This window comes from Sphaerodactylus townsendi, linkage group LG11, assembly GCF_021028975.2.
Source record: "Sphaerodactylus townsendi isolate TG3544 linkage group LG11, MPM_Stown_v2.3, whole genome shotgun sequence".
Lineage (NCBI taxonomy): Eukaryota > Metazoa > Chordata > Lepidosauria > Squamata > Sphaerodactylidae > Sphaerodactylus > Sphaerodactylus townsendi.
Window position 1 is genome coordinate 35856982 of NC_059435.1, and position 17259 is coordinate 35874240.

At 40.5% G+C, this 17259-nt stretch overlaps 1 protein-coding gene across 4 annotated transcripts in view; it reads left to right on the forward strand.

Annotated features, from left to right (window-relative positions):
- ZNF385D (zinc finger protein 385D) overlaps positions 1-17259 on the forward strand; it is a 447875-nt gene that overhangs the window by 100932 nt on the left and 329684 nt on the right. For 3 of the 4 annotated variants that reach the window (XM_048510764.1, XM_048510767.1, XM_048510765.1), the window contains exon 2: positions 13788-14066. The exons of the other annotated variant lie outside the window; for it this stretch is intronic. In XM_048510764.1, coding sequence (XP_048366721.1) covers positions 13788-14066 — 279 coding nt within the window. The remainder of the gene's footprint in view (positions 1-13787; positions 14067-17259) is intronic. 4 annotated transcript variants of the gene reach the window in all.

The following is a 17259-nucleotide window of genomic DNA, read 5'->3' on the forward strand; positions in this document are numbered from 1 at the left end:
CTGAGTCAGGTGAGTCCACATCTCTTGCTTTGGCCAGGTGCAGGCAATCTCCTAAACAACCACCTGGGGAGCAGAATGTCTAACTTGAATGTTTCTAGTTTCCAAAAGGCCAATTGGCTCTAGTCGGTGAGAAGCAAGGCAGGAGCCTTGCAGAAGGAACAAAGAAAGTCTGTCCGAACAGTAAGAGATTGGTTCCTATAGCCCCAGCAGGCTGGCATAGGAAAGTTGAAGTCTTCTTTGCCAGGAGCACTGGCAGAAGAGAGATTGGTTCCTATAAGCCCCGGAAGAAGCTGGGCATAGTGGAAAGTTGGAAGTCTCGCTAGAGCACTGGCAGAAGAGAGAGATTGGTTCCTATAAGCCCTAAAGAAGCTGGGCATAGAGTTGAAGTCTTCTTTGCTAGAGCACCGCAGAAGAGAGAGATTGGTTCCTACAAGCCCCAAAGTAGCTGGGCACAGGAAAATTTAAGCCTTTGCATAGAGCACCGCAATGCAAGAAAGAGAAGAAACTCACCCAGAGCCAACAAGCTCTATTTCACAAAGCAATGCTAGAAATAAAAAGCCCACTACCAAAATGTTAGCATCTTTGCAAGATCAGGTGAATGTATTGCAGCTCAAATGCTCTAAGGCGCAGGCAAGACCTCCTAGCAAGTTATCAATCTGGAAATGCCTTGTACAAGAAGAAGAAATATTTAAGTTGTAAGGAGACTACAACAACGGTAACTTTATGGAAGGTCAGCTAGAGATACGACATTTCTCCCAGAGTTTATGAATACATCAGAAGCCTTGGAATATCGACAAAGATGGAGAAGGATCAGAGAGAGTATAAACTCTTTAACAACATTATGTGTGGTTTATCCAGCAGTTTCAGGGATTGCAAGGCAAGTCAACAATCAGAGATCCAGCACGCAAGAAGAACAATCCACCAAACCAACTGTAGACACTGCATCCCTTAATGAGGAATAGGAAGAGGAATGCCACCACATTCCAAGAAAGGTTAACCTGAAGTGCTGCCAAGTGTGGCAGTAACTGCAACTAAACCCGTCTTCCCAATACATCCCACAGAACAAGAAGCACTAAGTCAGGCTCAAATTATAGCAGTGCCTCTTGTCGCTCCTCAAAGAGTGGCTATGGAAATGAAGATCCTGGAAGCTGTGCCGATGCAGCGGCGGCTGCAAAACAAGTAGTAGATTTCTCAAACGGCAAGAAGAAATCATTGAAGAACAAGCGCCTGTCAGGGCACAGTTAAAAGCCCAGGAAGCAAAAAAAGCAGAAGCAGCCTTGTCAACACTAAACAAAGAGCAAAGGCAGAAAAGTTGATAACGAGAGCTCAAGCTTTGAGCAAGGCCTTAAGTAGGAGCTACGTCATTCGGCCTGAGGAAATAGAGAAGAAGACCCTATGATGAAGGTATCTTCCTATTTAATCCAACAACAGTCATCCAACTTCTTTGGAGAAGTGGGACTGCTGATTCGGTGAATTTGGACAGACAGAACATCTGGCAGCTGCAGAATCAGCAGAACTAATGTCCCAGATGTCCAGAGTGCAGCAATCCATGGTCCAGTGCCAACCAGCATAGCAGCGGTACAGAATTCAGTAGTGGTGAGTCAGCAGACAGTACCACAAAAGGAGCTGCCCCAAGTAATCAACAAGCAAAGCCACTGCTAGCAAATGAACAGAATGAGGGAGGAAAACTTTACAAATCCAGTTGGGATGCCCAATTTCGACTTCTACAGTTTTAGACAGAGCAGAAGTCTCCTGAAGACACACAGTTGTACCTGGAGTATCAGCTTCACAGTTATACTCTACTCCAAGATCATCAGGCAACAAATCCCATTATGCAACCTGACACCCCAAATTTGTCAGATGTTTTGAAAGTTACCCTTCCAGAAATCCTGTGAAGAGATTAGCAGATAACAGAGGCATTCAGAAGTTTTCTGATAAGCCAGAAGACTACTTACTTTGGAAAATTACATTCCAGAGAGCTCTCAAAGACCTGAAACTAGATGCCGAGGAAGAGCTGACCTTGCTTATAGCTTGGTTGGGGAACAACATCGCCAAGAATAAGAAGAGTCTATGCAGCACATGTAAGAAACCCTCACATGGCTTTAGAACGAAAGCATGGAGTAGATTAGACCTAAAGATAAGGAGCATCTTCAGAAATAGAAGCTTCACTTCTACAAAGGCTTAAAACCTTTCAAACTTGCAATGAAAGATTGCAAGAAACTGTGGATTTGGACAGATCTGCTTTCAGAGATGGAGTCTGCAAAAGAAAACCCCGAAAGCTGCCAGGATTCCATGTTTGGATCAGCATTTGACTCAAAAGAGAAGTTATCGACAAGTTGCCCTTCCCCAAAAAGAGCAATGGGTAAAGAAGTTTTAATTACAAAGAGAACCATCAGCAAAGGTATCCACCATTCATATCTTGTAAGATTTATATCAAGAATGGCTAAAGAAAGAAATGAATCCTCAAACAGGATTCCCTTCTTTGTACTAAGGTGTTAGAGAAGAGAAGAAGTCGTTCCAAGAGTTTAAAGGTAAACCTCGCTATGGTTAGGAAGACAGAGACAAATACAAACTCAGTTAAACAATTTCAAGTAGTTGGAAATTATGTGTCCAGTTCATAAAAATTGCACAACCTCAATGACTGCAAAGAGTTCCCAGAGAAAATGCCTTATGAAGAGCCATCCCACATGCTAAAGCAACAGAAACTGTGTTTTAAATGTTGCCTTTCAAGAACCATATAATGGCCAACTTAATGCAAAAGAAAGGTAAAGTGCTAAGAATGCTCCAGTGAACAGCATTGTTCAGCATTACATCGCGACAAAACCACTTCAGTTACCAAAGAAAGAGACCAAAGAGGCAGAAAATATCCCGAGAAACTATCATGTTCAAAGGAGGACAGAACGGCAACAGCCATTACGTAAATGCCATAAAAAAGGAGTGTGGAACAAAAAAAGATAATGCGACTTTCACATCCGACGGTTCAGATGTTTACTCAAAAGCTTCACCGCATCAAGCCCAACGATGTATTATGTGGTATTAGACGACAAAGCGATAATTTCATTAGCTTACCCAGAGTTTTTGAGATGTTTAACATACACTCAGAAGAGATAGAATATGTCACACTACATGTAGTGGAAATCAAATCATGACAGGGAAGAATGGCACCAGGATTTGTTCTACAATCAACTGATGGGAAAGAGCAATTTAAACCAATACCTTACTCCTTGAATGTCAAATATATTCCTAAAGACAAAGAACCAAATGTAAGAAGTATTGCCACGCAGTTAATAAGCAATCTGAGTCTATAGCAGACAAGATACCAGAGCTTGACCTAAATGCTAAGATTCTGCTGCTTATCGGCACAGATTGTCCAGAGGTGTTCTAGGTCAAAGGACAAGGTGAAAGGTCCCCTAGGAATGCCATTTGTCAGAGGTTAGTTGGGCTGGGGTGGACCATTCTAGGCCCAGTTTGTTTGAACCACAAAAGAATACCTGAACACACACCTTCTCTGCATGGGGTTTATGCCAAATGGACGACCTTACTCCAGATGTTGGACTGCCCAAATCACATCCAGATACAACATCAGCAGCATAGAGAAGTTGGAGTCACTGTTTAAAATTACAGTCCATGATGACCAGCCAGCCTTTGTCCATAGAAGACAAACGCTTCCTAGCCATAATGGAAAGAGAGGTCAGCAGGATGAGCAAGGAAATTGATCGCACCTTTACCCCTTCAAAGAACCTAGAGACAAGTTACCAAATAATCACGTCGGCATTACAGCACCTTGAAAGTTCGAGAGAACTAGGAGAAAGGTGTAATGAGAGGTTTGATGTACCCTGCATAGTACTGCTATGTCAGTGTATGAAGATGAAAACCTAGTATTTAGAGTACGATGAATCCATCAGTAATTCATCAGGGATATCAGTGTACCTGATGCCTCTAAATTCATCAGCAGGGCAGAAAACAAAGTCATGTACAGAAAGAAAAAAAAATCAGCTCACAAAAAATCATATGAAAGTGGGAGAAGAGATGGTACTGAATCAGAACCTGAGATAGATGATCGATGCATTAAGTTGGATTGTTACATCCTCTGTGCAGCAAGAGGAGAGATGCATCAGAAAGGAGATAGAAACATCATAGATCCAGAAGATGATCTCATAGTAAACAGTTGGCACTGAGAGTATGCCTCCAGACATGTCACAGAATCGAATGTTGTTCTGGACAAGTTCGAGAAAATAACAGGTCAACACAAACAGGAAGTAAAAATGAAAATATCCTCTCTAAGAAACACAAAAGAATTTCTAAAGCAGGGAGTCTGCAAATGGCTTTTCAATCCACCACATGTGTCCCATATGGGAGGAGCATGGGAGAGAGTGATAGGGATAATAAAGACTCTGGATGCTATGCCTTTGAATGTTAGCAATCTTCACACGTAAGTCTTAGTTACATTGATGGCAGATAGGCCTATAGTCAATAGTCAGCCTTTAACGCCAATTTCATCGGACCCAGAAAATCCAAGCATTTTAACACCAGCAACTTTGTTAACTTTTAATACTCCAGAGTGGACCAATATAACTATAGCCTTCAGATTTAAAAAAAGGAATACACTACAAACAATGGCAACAGGTGCAGTCTTTGGCTAATGCATTCTGGAAGAGATGGAGGAGAGAATATTTGCCATTGTTACAAAGAAGCAAATGGGAAGAACCCCAACCAGATCTTCAAGTAGGAGACGTGGTCTTGATGAAGGAAAAGAATCTCCACAGAGGTTCTGCCATTGACATTGTGATAGAAGTAGTTCCAGGAGAGGACCACAGAGGCGTATAGTTAAATAAAGACAACTAAAGCAACAGGTGAAGAAGAGACTTTGCTGAAATTGATAAGCCACAGTTCAGCTTTCCAGGAGCAAGATGTGAGATGGCCGCCTTCCCTTACACGATGCGCAGCTCAACTCAACAAACATACTCTAGAAATAACCCTGAAAGCTTCAGACCACAGTGTTGCAACAGACAAACATGAAAGAAGAGATTCTCTCTTTGTAGCGGTGGATAAAATGTCTTGTGGAAAACATTCATTTTCAAGTTACTAATGACTTTTAACCCTGATTTAAGAATGTAAAGATGAGATCTTCTCTTTATTCAGAGTTCTCGAACGCTGAAACTTCAGTGAACCACAAGCAGTTTGGAATTCTGCAATCAAGATTGTTAGTTTATAGTTAGCATAGAAGTTTATAGTTATAGTTAGCATAGAAGTTTACAGTTAGCATAAGCTGGTGGCTATGTATTAGGATAGATAGTTATTAAGAGTAGTACAGTAAGAATAGTTAAGTATAAAGTTAATGGAAGTTGATAGCGTAAAACTTCCAGAGGAAGTTTTAGGGCGGAGTAAGTCATGCCCCCCACAGAGCCTTTGTTTATTTCCTAGTTTCCCATTAAGTTAGTATGGGTTTAGCCATGTTTTGTACAGTATTCAGTGGGAGGGAACCGAATTTAGTTCTGTCCCTTTAAGAAGCCCTAGGGCTGGTGTTCTACGGCAGTTATTACCCAGCAACCTGTCTGATTTGGCAGTTAGGGGCCAACGGAAGCTGGGTGACAGCAGTATTAAAGCCAACGGAAGCTGGGTGACAGCAACAAGTTAGACAGTCCAAGATGTTTTAGACTCTCAGTATTTAACAGTCAAAGATGTTATAGATTCACAGTATTTAAGTTAAACAGTCCAAGATGTTATAGACTCTCAGTATTTAAGTTAAACAGTCAAAGATTTTATAGATTCACAGTATAGATGTTATAGTCTCACAGTGTTTACAATAAATTCCAGACTCCAGAAAGTTTCTGCAACAAAGTAACCTTTATTTAGTTAGACCCGGGAGGAGTCAGGGTCTGTCAACATTGTTACAATTAAAGCTTTAAGTATTGAACTGTTAACTGAGTCAGTGAGTCTTACATTCTGCTTTGGCCGGGTGCAGGCACCTAAATAACCACCTGGGGAGCAGAACACTTATTGTATTTAGGACATAGAAACAAAGAATGGTCAAGTGTTTCAACCGTAGTCATATCACATGAACAAACTCTTTTAGAATGTTCCATATTCTTAAATCTTTCCTCCAGCAGAGCTGATGGCAGCACATTACATCTTGCAGTAGCCAAGGCTCTCCTCTGGGTGGGATGATCCTGTCAGTTGATTTATAGAACTCTGTCACAGAATGCTATTCATTTTGATGATTAATTAATTTATGCATTTATGATTAGAAAAAAATAAAATTGGAGTAATTTGAAGAAAATTTATCATTTACTCAGCGTACAAAAATTATCTGAAAGACAAATTAAAATTAAGAATGTTGGCCATTCTGGGTTGGCTGGACAGTATATATCAAACTGGGTTGGCTGGACAGTATATATCAAACTGGAAGAAAACTTCTATTTCAATGAAGGAACACAATTTCTAAATCCATTTTAAACTACCTTCAATTTAATCTTTAAACTGAATTTCCAGCTGTGTTAGTTAAACCAGAAATTGCAACAAATTATAGATCTCTTAGTTTTCCACAAGGGATAGGCCTTAAAAAACTTACATACAATTAATACAGTCAAGCAAAGTTCATTGTACTTGCAAGCATCATTGAACTAGAATTGAGTTCTGGGCTCCAGGGACTTCCGGGCATGTTGTGTAAACAGGCTCCAGGTTTGAGTTCTTACTTAGTTTGCTAATTTCACTTCTGCGGCACTGTCTTCTTAAATATACCCATTTTCTTACATCAGTCGCTCTCTCTACCCCCTTCACATCTGTTCATAAAGTCCCTTTCATAGTTACTGGAAATAATTATCTGTACAGATTAACTTAATCAAAATTAATAATTTTGTAGCAAGCGGAAGCAAAAACGTGGAATTTTACAATGCTATATAGGACAGGCTTATTAAATGAACTGAGTTACCAGCAGCAGCTAAACAAAAAAATAGAGGAATGAAAGAATGCTTCATTTCTTTTACAAGTTCATTAATGTGAGGTTTTTGTCCCTGCCCTATTCCATCATATCAAAGACTGTTCCCCAGACACTACTGGTGGATCCAAGTTTGTGATGGTTAGAGCTGCATGACAGGCAAAAATTTGGCATGTACAGCTCTTTCCATCAAAAAGGTGCAGTAAAGAAAATGTTGTATGTTTGGTATTTTTACAGATATATAGTTGTTAAAAGCAATTATCTCATTTCAAGGGAAAGAATCTTCAGCAATTCTAATTATAATACTATACATGCTGTTTCTAATTAAAAAAAAATTGTATGCCACCACTCCATATCTGCTTGAGGTAGATCAATAAAAAAATAACAAAAGACATACCAAAATAAATCAATAAAACGAGCCAATAAAAACTGGCAAGAACATAAAAGTAAATAAACAAGTATGACAATAAAAAACGATACTGATAAAACAGTTCTCTCGCTAGGAGAAAACTTTAAAAAGATGAAATCCTCAAATTAAAGCCTGGATAAAGAGGAAATATTTTTGACCTGACTACTAAAAGAAAGTAGAAACCAGGCAAGTCTCAACAAGGAAGGCAAATTGAGTTCTGGGGACTTCCAGGATCTTTAGGTCTTCTGTAAAGACAGAGGGCAACCCCTCCTTGTGTCCTTCTGGATGATGTGCAAATGGAGCCTTATCGGTTTCTTTTTAAAGGAATGGAGGCAGGGATTCTCCCCCTCAAGGGAAGAGGACAGGTTTGGCATAATTTTTTTTAACAACAAGAGCTCATAGGCAAATTCCACACTGGCCAAAAACAGTGCCCAAGTACAGTAACAATGTCATCCCTGGGGTGCATGGCTGCTCCCTCCACAACGAGACAGTGCTGTGTTTTTTTCCTCCACCAGGGCAGAAACGCTATTTCCCTGCCTCGCTCAATGAGTGAGCCTTTGGGGAAACAGCGTTTCCCTTCTGGTGCTGTGCAAATGGCACTGGGTTGGAGGCGCCGCTTTTCAGCTCCTCCATTTTCTCCCATACTTACCTTCTCTCCCTGCAAAGTTCTGCATGGATGGGGAGTCATACCCACGCTGCCCTTCAACCCCCAGAGGTCAGAGGGAAGCATGGGCATGCCTCCCTGTCCCTGTGGAGCTCCGCAGAGAGAGAAGATAAGTGTGGGGAAACAAAATGGAGGCATCTCCATGGGCCATGGCCACTCTGGGGCCGTTCGCACCTCAGCATGCAAATGACCCTGGGGCTCTCCTGGCATCACATATGCCAGTGGGAAGTCACTGTAGTGGCCTGTGTGGAATCCGCCATAGTGTTGCTACCACCTGTAATCACTTCATTTCAGATCACCTCAGAACACTTTTGAGTTGCGACCCTATCAAATCAGCTAATCTCAGACAGGCAGCTCAATCCACTGGGGGGGGGGGGATGTCTTTGGCCAGCATAAGGGGACAGCACAGGTGTACTGTCTCCATTGAGGTGTTCAGCAGCACAGAAAAGTAAAATAAAACAGAAACCTACTTTTTGCTCTGCAAGGACCTATCCAGATCAATAGGCTGTGCCTCATTTTTGCTGGCATAAGTTGCCACCAACAAAAAGGGGGCATTCTAGAAGATGTAAGAAAGTCGGCTACATTCTCAGCAGTGCCTCCATGGGCACCAGTGTGGGCTCCTGTAGTGGAAGAGTACTGGTGTAGCAGCTGTGATAGTTCTTAGCAACCTTCTTGGTGCTGGTGTCATTGCCAGTCTATGCTGTGTAAGTTACACTTATGCAACCACAGGAGCTTCTTACATGAATGCCAGGGAGTCATCAACCGGGCACCATTGCAGGCATTGCACAGATACTGGGTACACAGCTCCAGTAGACTGCACTATTAACCTTGTATTCAATTACAAACATTTTTATCATTTAACATTTTAAAATTAAAATTCCCTTTAAAATATAGCTGATAATGTTTTCACTGTATTTGTTCTGAGAATGGAAGCTTCCATAGGGCATATGTGACTTGCCAAATGAACTTGGAAAGGGGGCTATCTGATGTATGGTACAAATCATCTGGAGGAAAGGAAAGGTCTTGGAGGTCAGTGCAATAATTTAAAATCAATGTAGGGTCTCCAGGTTACTAAAGTTTAAGAGTTGCTCTTTTAAATAATTTCCAAGCTAGTCAGATTCTGATCATGGTTTCCCGTTTGGTTACCTCTGAACACCACTACAGAAATAATTAGTAATTGTCAGCAACAGCTTTCAGTGTACCTCTGCATAGAATAGCACTATTAAATTTTTTTATTTTTATATTGCAGATGAAATGGGTATATGACAGCATTATGGAAGTTATACATTGTCATACTATTTCAGAATAGAATTTCATTAATGTGACCTATTAATGTGACCCATTATTGTGACCTATCTGTGAAAACAAGTTATGTTATTTATTCAGCTTGTATTAAAAAGAAATATATTATTTATTATTATTATTTATTAAACTTATATACCGCCCTCCCCCAGAGGGCTAAGGTATACAGTATATACAGTATATAAATGACTGCCAAGTTCAGAAGAGATTACTCACAGATCAGTTCATAGATAAAACATAGTTGATTTATATATGTGAGTGTAGTGTAGTAATTTTAAATTAATACTGCTCTCTAGTGGAGAAATATTTCAGTGCAGAAGATGTATTGATACAAACCCAAGTTGTCATTTCGTAACTTTTGTTTTAGGGCCCAATTATCGCTACTGTTACTTCTGTAAATGTATCATCTGCATTACTTGGACAGAACATTTTTCTTCTTCCTCCCTCGTATGTTAGATCTGACAAAGAGGGCATCCTCTCTGTTTTTCTTTCAGTAAAGCTCCACTAGGAATCTTCTGCATACTTGTTTTCATTCCCTTTGCATTTTTATTTACAGAAGTATGTTGGGCCTTAGAAAGGCCATTTTACACTGCTCACTGCAGAGTTTCCTGCTGCTGGAGGGGAGCAGAATATGGGTAGTTTTTTGGCAGAACATGGAATGCATTTGTTCTACATTACCAAAAGTCTGGAATGGATTCTGGGAGCTTTTATCACCTCTGCCATTCTCTCTAGATAGAATTTAGGGATCACTGGAGATGACTGTGAACCTGGCGTGCAAGGTGACTTCCTAAAGTGCTATCAGATGATACATTATGTGCCTTGACGTTATGTTCCTTGCTGTACCAGACATATGGAAGGTGTTTGTGTGAAGACCGGAGTCTTTCTCCAGCTTGCACATTAAAGTATTTTCTGGATCGCTGCTAAGGGCTCATTCCGCCCATACAGAATAATGCACTTTCAAACTGCTTTCAGTGCTCTTTGAAGCTGTGCGGAATAGCAAAATACACTTGCAAACAGTTGTGAAAGTGGTTTGAAAACGCATTATTTTGCATGTGCGGGAGGGGCCCGGTTGATTTTTGGGGGGTATCAGAAGGTTCCCATTGTTTTTTTTTTTAATGACATAACAGATAAGCTTCAATGCTCTTAATACTGACAGTAGTCCTGTGAATGTTTAATCAGAATTAATTAAATTAAATTTAACCCTAGTCCTGTGAATGTTTAATCAGAAGTAAAGTCTATTAATTTGTTGGGATTTTGTCACACACAGAGGCAATGCAGTTGGAGTAGACAGAAGACAAAAACCTATCACTGAGCTGAGGGTAAGAGTTAGGCACAGCAGAATAAGAGTCAGGGTCAGGACAGAAGTTGGGATGTGAAGGCAGGGAGAAATTGAGATCAAGCAACAACTGAGAATCTGCAAGGCAGTTCAGGTCAAGGCAAAGCATAAAATCAAATGGGCAGAAGTCAAGAATCAGACTACCAGAGTTAACACCATCTCCTACTTTGCCCAAATATCCCACACTGGAGGCATCAGCCTGGAGGCTCCATGCTAGATCTCACTCACCTGAACTCAGCAGAACTCGTTGGTCTACTTCAGGTGGGATATTCTTCCTCATTCTTGAAGGAGACTCTGCATGTGGTGCAGGGAAGATTGTACTGGCAGTTGTTTCTGAAAGCAGGCATCTCAGTTCACACACAGAGGATAGATGTTGAGTTGTTGACCCCAGGAGCTTAGGTTAATCCTTAGGGATGTGGCAGACTTAATGTTGGGAAAGTCGGCATAGGTCTCCAAGGTCTCTTGTCACCTCCTGTCTTACATTTGATGGTAGGAATATCTTTACAAGGGCCTTACAAATAACACACTGTGTGATTAGTCACTGTGGTGAACCTCTGTCAACAACTTTACAGCATCATTTTGGACCACCTGACAGTTATGTGGGGTCTTCAAAACCTGCACATATAGCTTCATTGCTGTAATCCAGTTAGGTCATGTCTTTCTGGGAGGTATACCTTTCTGGAAGGTATAGATGGTATACCTTCCAAAGGTGGCAAAAGGAAGTGACACATTCAACTTAAATATCCAAATATAAGACTGGATCTAAAAGAAAAAAAACAAGCTATAGTCTTTCTCTTTAAATAGGAATGTAACTCTATATACAGAACAAAGTGAAATACTGTAACTTTCCAAGTTATAATGCTAGCACAACTGCAACTGGAATTTTCCTTTCGTAGGGTTAACTTAGTAGGACAGAATTCTTTATTCTCTGGACCCTTGCCTTGAAGATATGTAAGCATCTCCTTGATTTCAATGAGGCAATACATCTACGCTTTCAGAACTATGGCTTTGTTATACAGTTTTAAAATTTACCATTCTTGTGTAAAGACTTTCAAATGTCATCCACTGATTGGATTAAAGAGAAGGTGTTTGGATCATGAAAATAGATCACTGGACATGCCTTATATTGATCTAATAAAACAAAGTAAAAAACTACAGGTAAAAATGTTTAATTAATAAATTATATTTTGTGGGATTTTAATGCAAGTTGAATGAATACATGTTAGTATTTGAAATTAAGGACTGGATTGTATTGTAAGAGGTTCTCAGATATCAGTAAGAATGGCATTTGTAGGCTATTTTCCATGGCTATGGCCCTTTCCGCACGGGCCAATAACGACGCCCTGGGGATGGCAAAACCGCCATCCCCAGGGAGCCGTTCGCACAGGCGGCGCTTCCAAAATGCAGCAGCGCCGACCTGGCTCCCTTCCCCCTCCCCCAGGAGGGAGGTTTTTGGCATAACTGCGCATTCCCGGCAGTGCGGTGCGAATGGCACTGCTGGTAATGCGCTGTTGTCCCCGTCCATCTCCCACTCACCTCGTCATCTCCGTCGCCCTGCTGGCCTCCGAAGGCCCTCCCTCGCTGGCCTCCGACCCCTGGAGGTCGGAGGGCAGCGTGGGCAGGTCTACGGAGGCCAGCAGGGCGACGGAGGGGACAGGAGAGGGACGGGGAACAGGCGGGTCGACTGGGCGACGGCACTCCGCGGCACCGTCATCCCAGCCAGTTTTGGGACCGTCCATGCGGAAGGGGCCTGAGATAGCTATGGCTATAATATCGCTAGCTAAATCTGTTGTGAAGCAGAACTGAGAGGAAATCTGAATGGACTGTTTTACTTTAAACTATAAAGTGGATGGATTTAATTTTTCATGCTTTCTCAAATAAGAAAAAATTCCAGCAAACAGAAAACTAGAGCATAAGTCTCTCTCTGGCTTTTGCATGCTATTCATGTTTTCTACTCACAGGGAATTTTTAATTGAGAAAAATGCTGTGTCCTACATGCCATTACATGTTATGTAACCCTTTGAGGAAAGCAGGTAACAACACACAACATTTTTTGTATTTCACAGTCATTCATTTTCTATACTTGGTCAGGTGACATTGCAACAGAGTGTCCTTGGCAGCAGTGAATCTACTCACCTTGAGTCCAATCATATATAAATGGTGCCATCACTAGATTAAATTGGACTTTACTTTATGGGGCAGAAATTGTACATATTTATATAAATGTTATTATTATATTGAATGTTTTATATTATTAAATAGTATTACCTTTATGTTGTTAGCTATCTTGAACTCTGTTTTTGCTGGATAGAAATCTAATCAAAGAAACAAATAAATCTATTGCGGGCAATTTTTGCTGCTTCCCATAAATAAGGCTGTATCCTCAAGGTAGAAACTCTAAGCTTTCCTCCTCAAATTCAGAATTTCGTCTTGAGTGCTATATGCTGAGAAATTGTGCTAATTTTTAAAGGCATTATAGTACCAATGTTTGAAAGTGGCAAGTAGAAGCCAGTAATTTGTAATGACCAGGAAATAACAATTAGCAGAAGCAGCGCTGTAGAAATTGTGTTATTGTTTTATAACAATAGCAAAAAATTTAACATTAGTCACCTGGAAAAAGTTGTAGTACAGTAGGATTGTGGTTTGTTATGGCTGCTGTCTGGAACTGCTATTATCGCTGTATATGATTGATGGCAATTGAGCTACAACTGCATGAGTTCCAATATACTGTAGCGGTTACACTGTCAGATTGGGGTCTGGGAGGCCCAGGTTCAAATTACTGCTATGCCATGGAAAGTTGCTGTTTGATTGTGGACGAGCCACATACTCTCAGGGTCATTGTGAGGATAAAATGGGGGATGGAAGAACACTATATGTTGCTTTGGGTTCCTATTGAGGAAAAAGTGAGGTATTCTTTATACCATAGACCACAGAGTTGCATTGAAAATAAAACGCTTCTTTGATTGATAGTCTTTGTCCATCATCATGCCTACTGATATGTACACCAACCAGATTATCCCATGAGAAACACAGGCAGATTCACTTTTTCTGCTTTCCATCATCAAGTTTTCAGAGGTTGCATTCTGGCCTTGTGACATGTACATCACTCATGCTTTTTATCTTGCTTGTCCTTTTTTAGAAATCATGAAGAAACCTTGGAGCCCTATTTCTTCCCAAGACAATATCCCATGTACTTCAGATTTCACTTATTTTCATGAGAGAGAAAGTGAGACAGAATTATCACCTGATGATAGTGAAGAAAAGCAAGAACGGGAGAAGAAACATACCAGTTTTACATTGTGCAGTGTGTGCAACATACAGCTGAACTCTGCTGCTCAGGCACAGATCCATTATAATGGGAAAACTCATCAGAAAAGGTTAAAACAACTCAGCAATGGAAATCTCAAAAGTGACCATGGTAGGCATTTTGTTATATTTTGTCTTTTTTGTGTCTACCGGATTCTGTTGCAAAGGTGACTAGTGTAATAGTTTGAAATGGCATTTGCAACTCTTTCTGTGGGTGTGGTTTACTTGTTTTGTTAGTAGTAGTGTATATTGATGCAGTGCAGTTCAGATGAATAATGCAATGTAAGCACTGGATTTTCAGGAAGTTCAGAGATCATTTCTGATAAGTGGAAGGGAAATGGTAGTCCAAATGATTATACTAAATATCAGAGTGAGTGAATTTGAATTTTTTCTATCTTTGTTTGATCTGGTGGCTGAGCCTATCTGAAAAACACACACAAATATTTTTGATAATCATCTTTTTGTAAATTTAATGTTGGACGACTGCAATTCACTCGATTTTTGGGATATGCTTTTGGGTTTAAAATGTGGCTTTGTAATGTTGCAAGTTGTTTTCTGATGTGACATCGATATTGAGGTAATAAACCTCAGTTCTGCCAGATCTTTTTTTTCTGGCTGCTGTATAGATTCTAGTTGCAAAACAAAAGTAGGAGGAGTAAGTACTTCAGCCCAAAGCCTTGGTGGACTAAAAGGTTTTAACTACTGCTGAGATGAAACAGGAGCATGTGCCTGATGGACATTTTGTCTCCTTCCCTAAACATTTACTCACTTTTAGTTGTTCGCAACCCTTTTGGAAAGAATAAAAGTATTCGCAAAGGCAGATATTGGGAAAGAGTGTGAATGTGTCCCTGTTGCTGAGGCAATTGAACCAGTTCTTATTTTCCCTGTCAATTAATGCATATTTAATTGTATGTGAATGCCAGATGGGGATGCAATTTGAGTGCACATTCAAATAAATATCTGAATGCACATTCTGTATTGACCTTCTGTGGTAATGGCTGAGGATCATGTGTCATAGGCCACTGGATGCAGGCTGGTGAGCAGTGAGACTGCAAATGCAGCATGACATGCAGAGTATCAACCTGCTTGTCTCAGCTATGGGGGCATATTGCTATTACTTATGTTTGTTGGTGGTTAACTGTGCAATCGTAAGCAGGGTTATTGCATTTGAAATCCATTGAAATCAATAGTCTTGGACTGGAGTCACCCTGCATAGAATCTAATTGGCTACATGGCATCAGCTGGCTATGACACTTTCTATGGGATCTTTGATTGGTTGGAGCCATGTAACAAAGATGTTTTTTTTTTAATGCAGAATTGGCCCAACAGTAGCAGAAAGATATAACATGGATAAAAGAATGGGCACCATAGAGCTGGACTTGCAATACTAATCAAAACTTCTTTATTTACTGATGTTTTGACTCTCCCAGTTTGTGAACACTTGGCACACGCAGTAAAGGTAACAGGGGAAAGCCGCAGTCATAATGATTAACATCTACCTTATCCCTAGCTCTATCAACACGACAAGGGAATTGCAGTGGCGTAAAATCACCGAATATCTAGAAACTTTACAACTTTCTAATACATGCGATGAATGGTTGGTAGCAGGAGACCTTAATGCTAGGGTGGGTAAAGATGAGCACTGCCTCCAGAAGTTGGTAGGGCTGGACATAGAGAACTGTCCATGATATTTTCCCTTAACCAGAATATCAAAAGATCTTCTGACTAACGCGGCGGGGGTTGACTTTGCAAAAGTTTGCTCTCAGTTTGGCTTAATACACTTAAATGGCTTAGCCTGATACGCAACCTCAGGTGACTATACCCACGTGACAAAGATGTTTTTTTTAAATGCAGAAATTGGCCCAACAGTAGCAGAAAAATAGAACATGGATAAAAGAATGGAAGTCATCTTGGATGATGGCTTCAGCACCGGAAATGCATAATCATGAAATTTTGGTTCATTATTAGTTTTCAGAACCTCATTAAAACTGTAATAGTTTTGATTTGTCAAATTTCATTCAGGGTGGCTTTTTGCAGTGATAGGTTTGAAATATTAATTCTGAGAGTATTGGTTACCTCCTTTCTTTCTGCCCTTGGACCCAAAGTGTGGAGCACTTACAGATAACACTTCACTTGTTCAGGGCCTGTTGTGTCTGGGGATATGAGCTATACATTGTTTTCCATTGCATAAATGGCAAATGACAAAAAACCCTCTCATATGTACATCATGCCATCCACCGTAATAGTAAACTGCAGATTTCTGCAGGTGATACAAAGCGCCCTGACTTGGAGGGCTCAGGCTAACCTGATCTCATCAGATTTTGAAGCTAAGTAGGGTCTGCTCTGGTTAGTACTTGGATAGAAGACTGCTAAGGAAGTCCAGGATTGCTGTGTGGTGGCAAAGGCAAACCCCTTCTATTAATTTCTAGCCTTGAAAACTCTGTGGGGTGCTGTAAGCCAATTGCAGCTTGATGGCACTTCCACCACCCATGTTGCAGTATATCTAAAAGCCTTTTTATAAGCTGAATATATTGTATAGTTAGCTCTTCCTGAAACTACAGAAACAATCGAAGAATATTTTAGAGGCTGCACACAGCAGCTGTTATTGGTAGGGGCAGGAAATGTCATTGCCATCTGTTATTGGGGACCCTTTTTATGATTCTCTGGTTGCCTTTTGCAAAGTTATGTATCATCTTGAAGCCAATTCATTGTGGCAGGTTGGATGAAAACACTGATGTGAATTGTTTCTTGTGTCGGGGTTCAGGCCCATGACAACTTGTTCTATTTCTGTTGTGAATTCTTTCTACATAGAACAAACATTTTGATGAGGGTTATAACAAGGGATTAGTAGAAACTGATAAGCAGTTTCTGTGAATCAGCAGTCCATGTCAAATTTGCGGTAGCCTACTGGATGCGTGCAGGAGTCCTCTCAATTACACTGATGTAATTAAAGCTACCACACACTGATCTGCTTGTTAGATCTGAATTAATTAGTTTCTGTTTGCTAGGTGCATGTTTTAAAATAAAAGTCATTCTTCAGGTATTAAATATCAAAGAACTTATTTAAAGTACAATGTGGCAAAACAATAGCTGTGTTATTTAATTACTAGCCCATTGTACAAACAAATACAATCGGTTTTAGAAAACTGTTGATGGGTTAATGATGCCCACCGAGGGGACCAATCTCTCCTGCCTTTCCTCCCCCCTTGGCCCCACAATTTACCACAAATAACAAAAACCTAGCCTAATTATTAGGTGATAAAAAGCTTGCTTACAGATTCCCCACACACAGACAGTTTCCCATA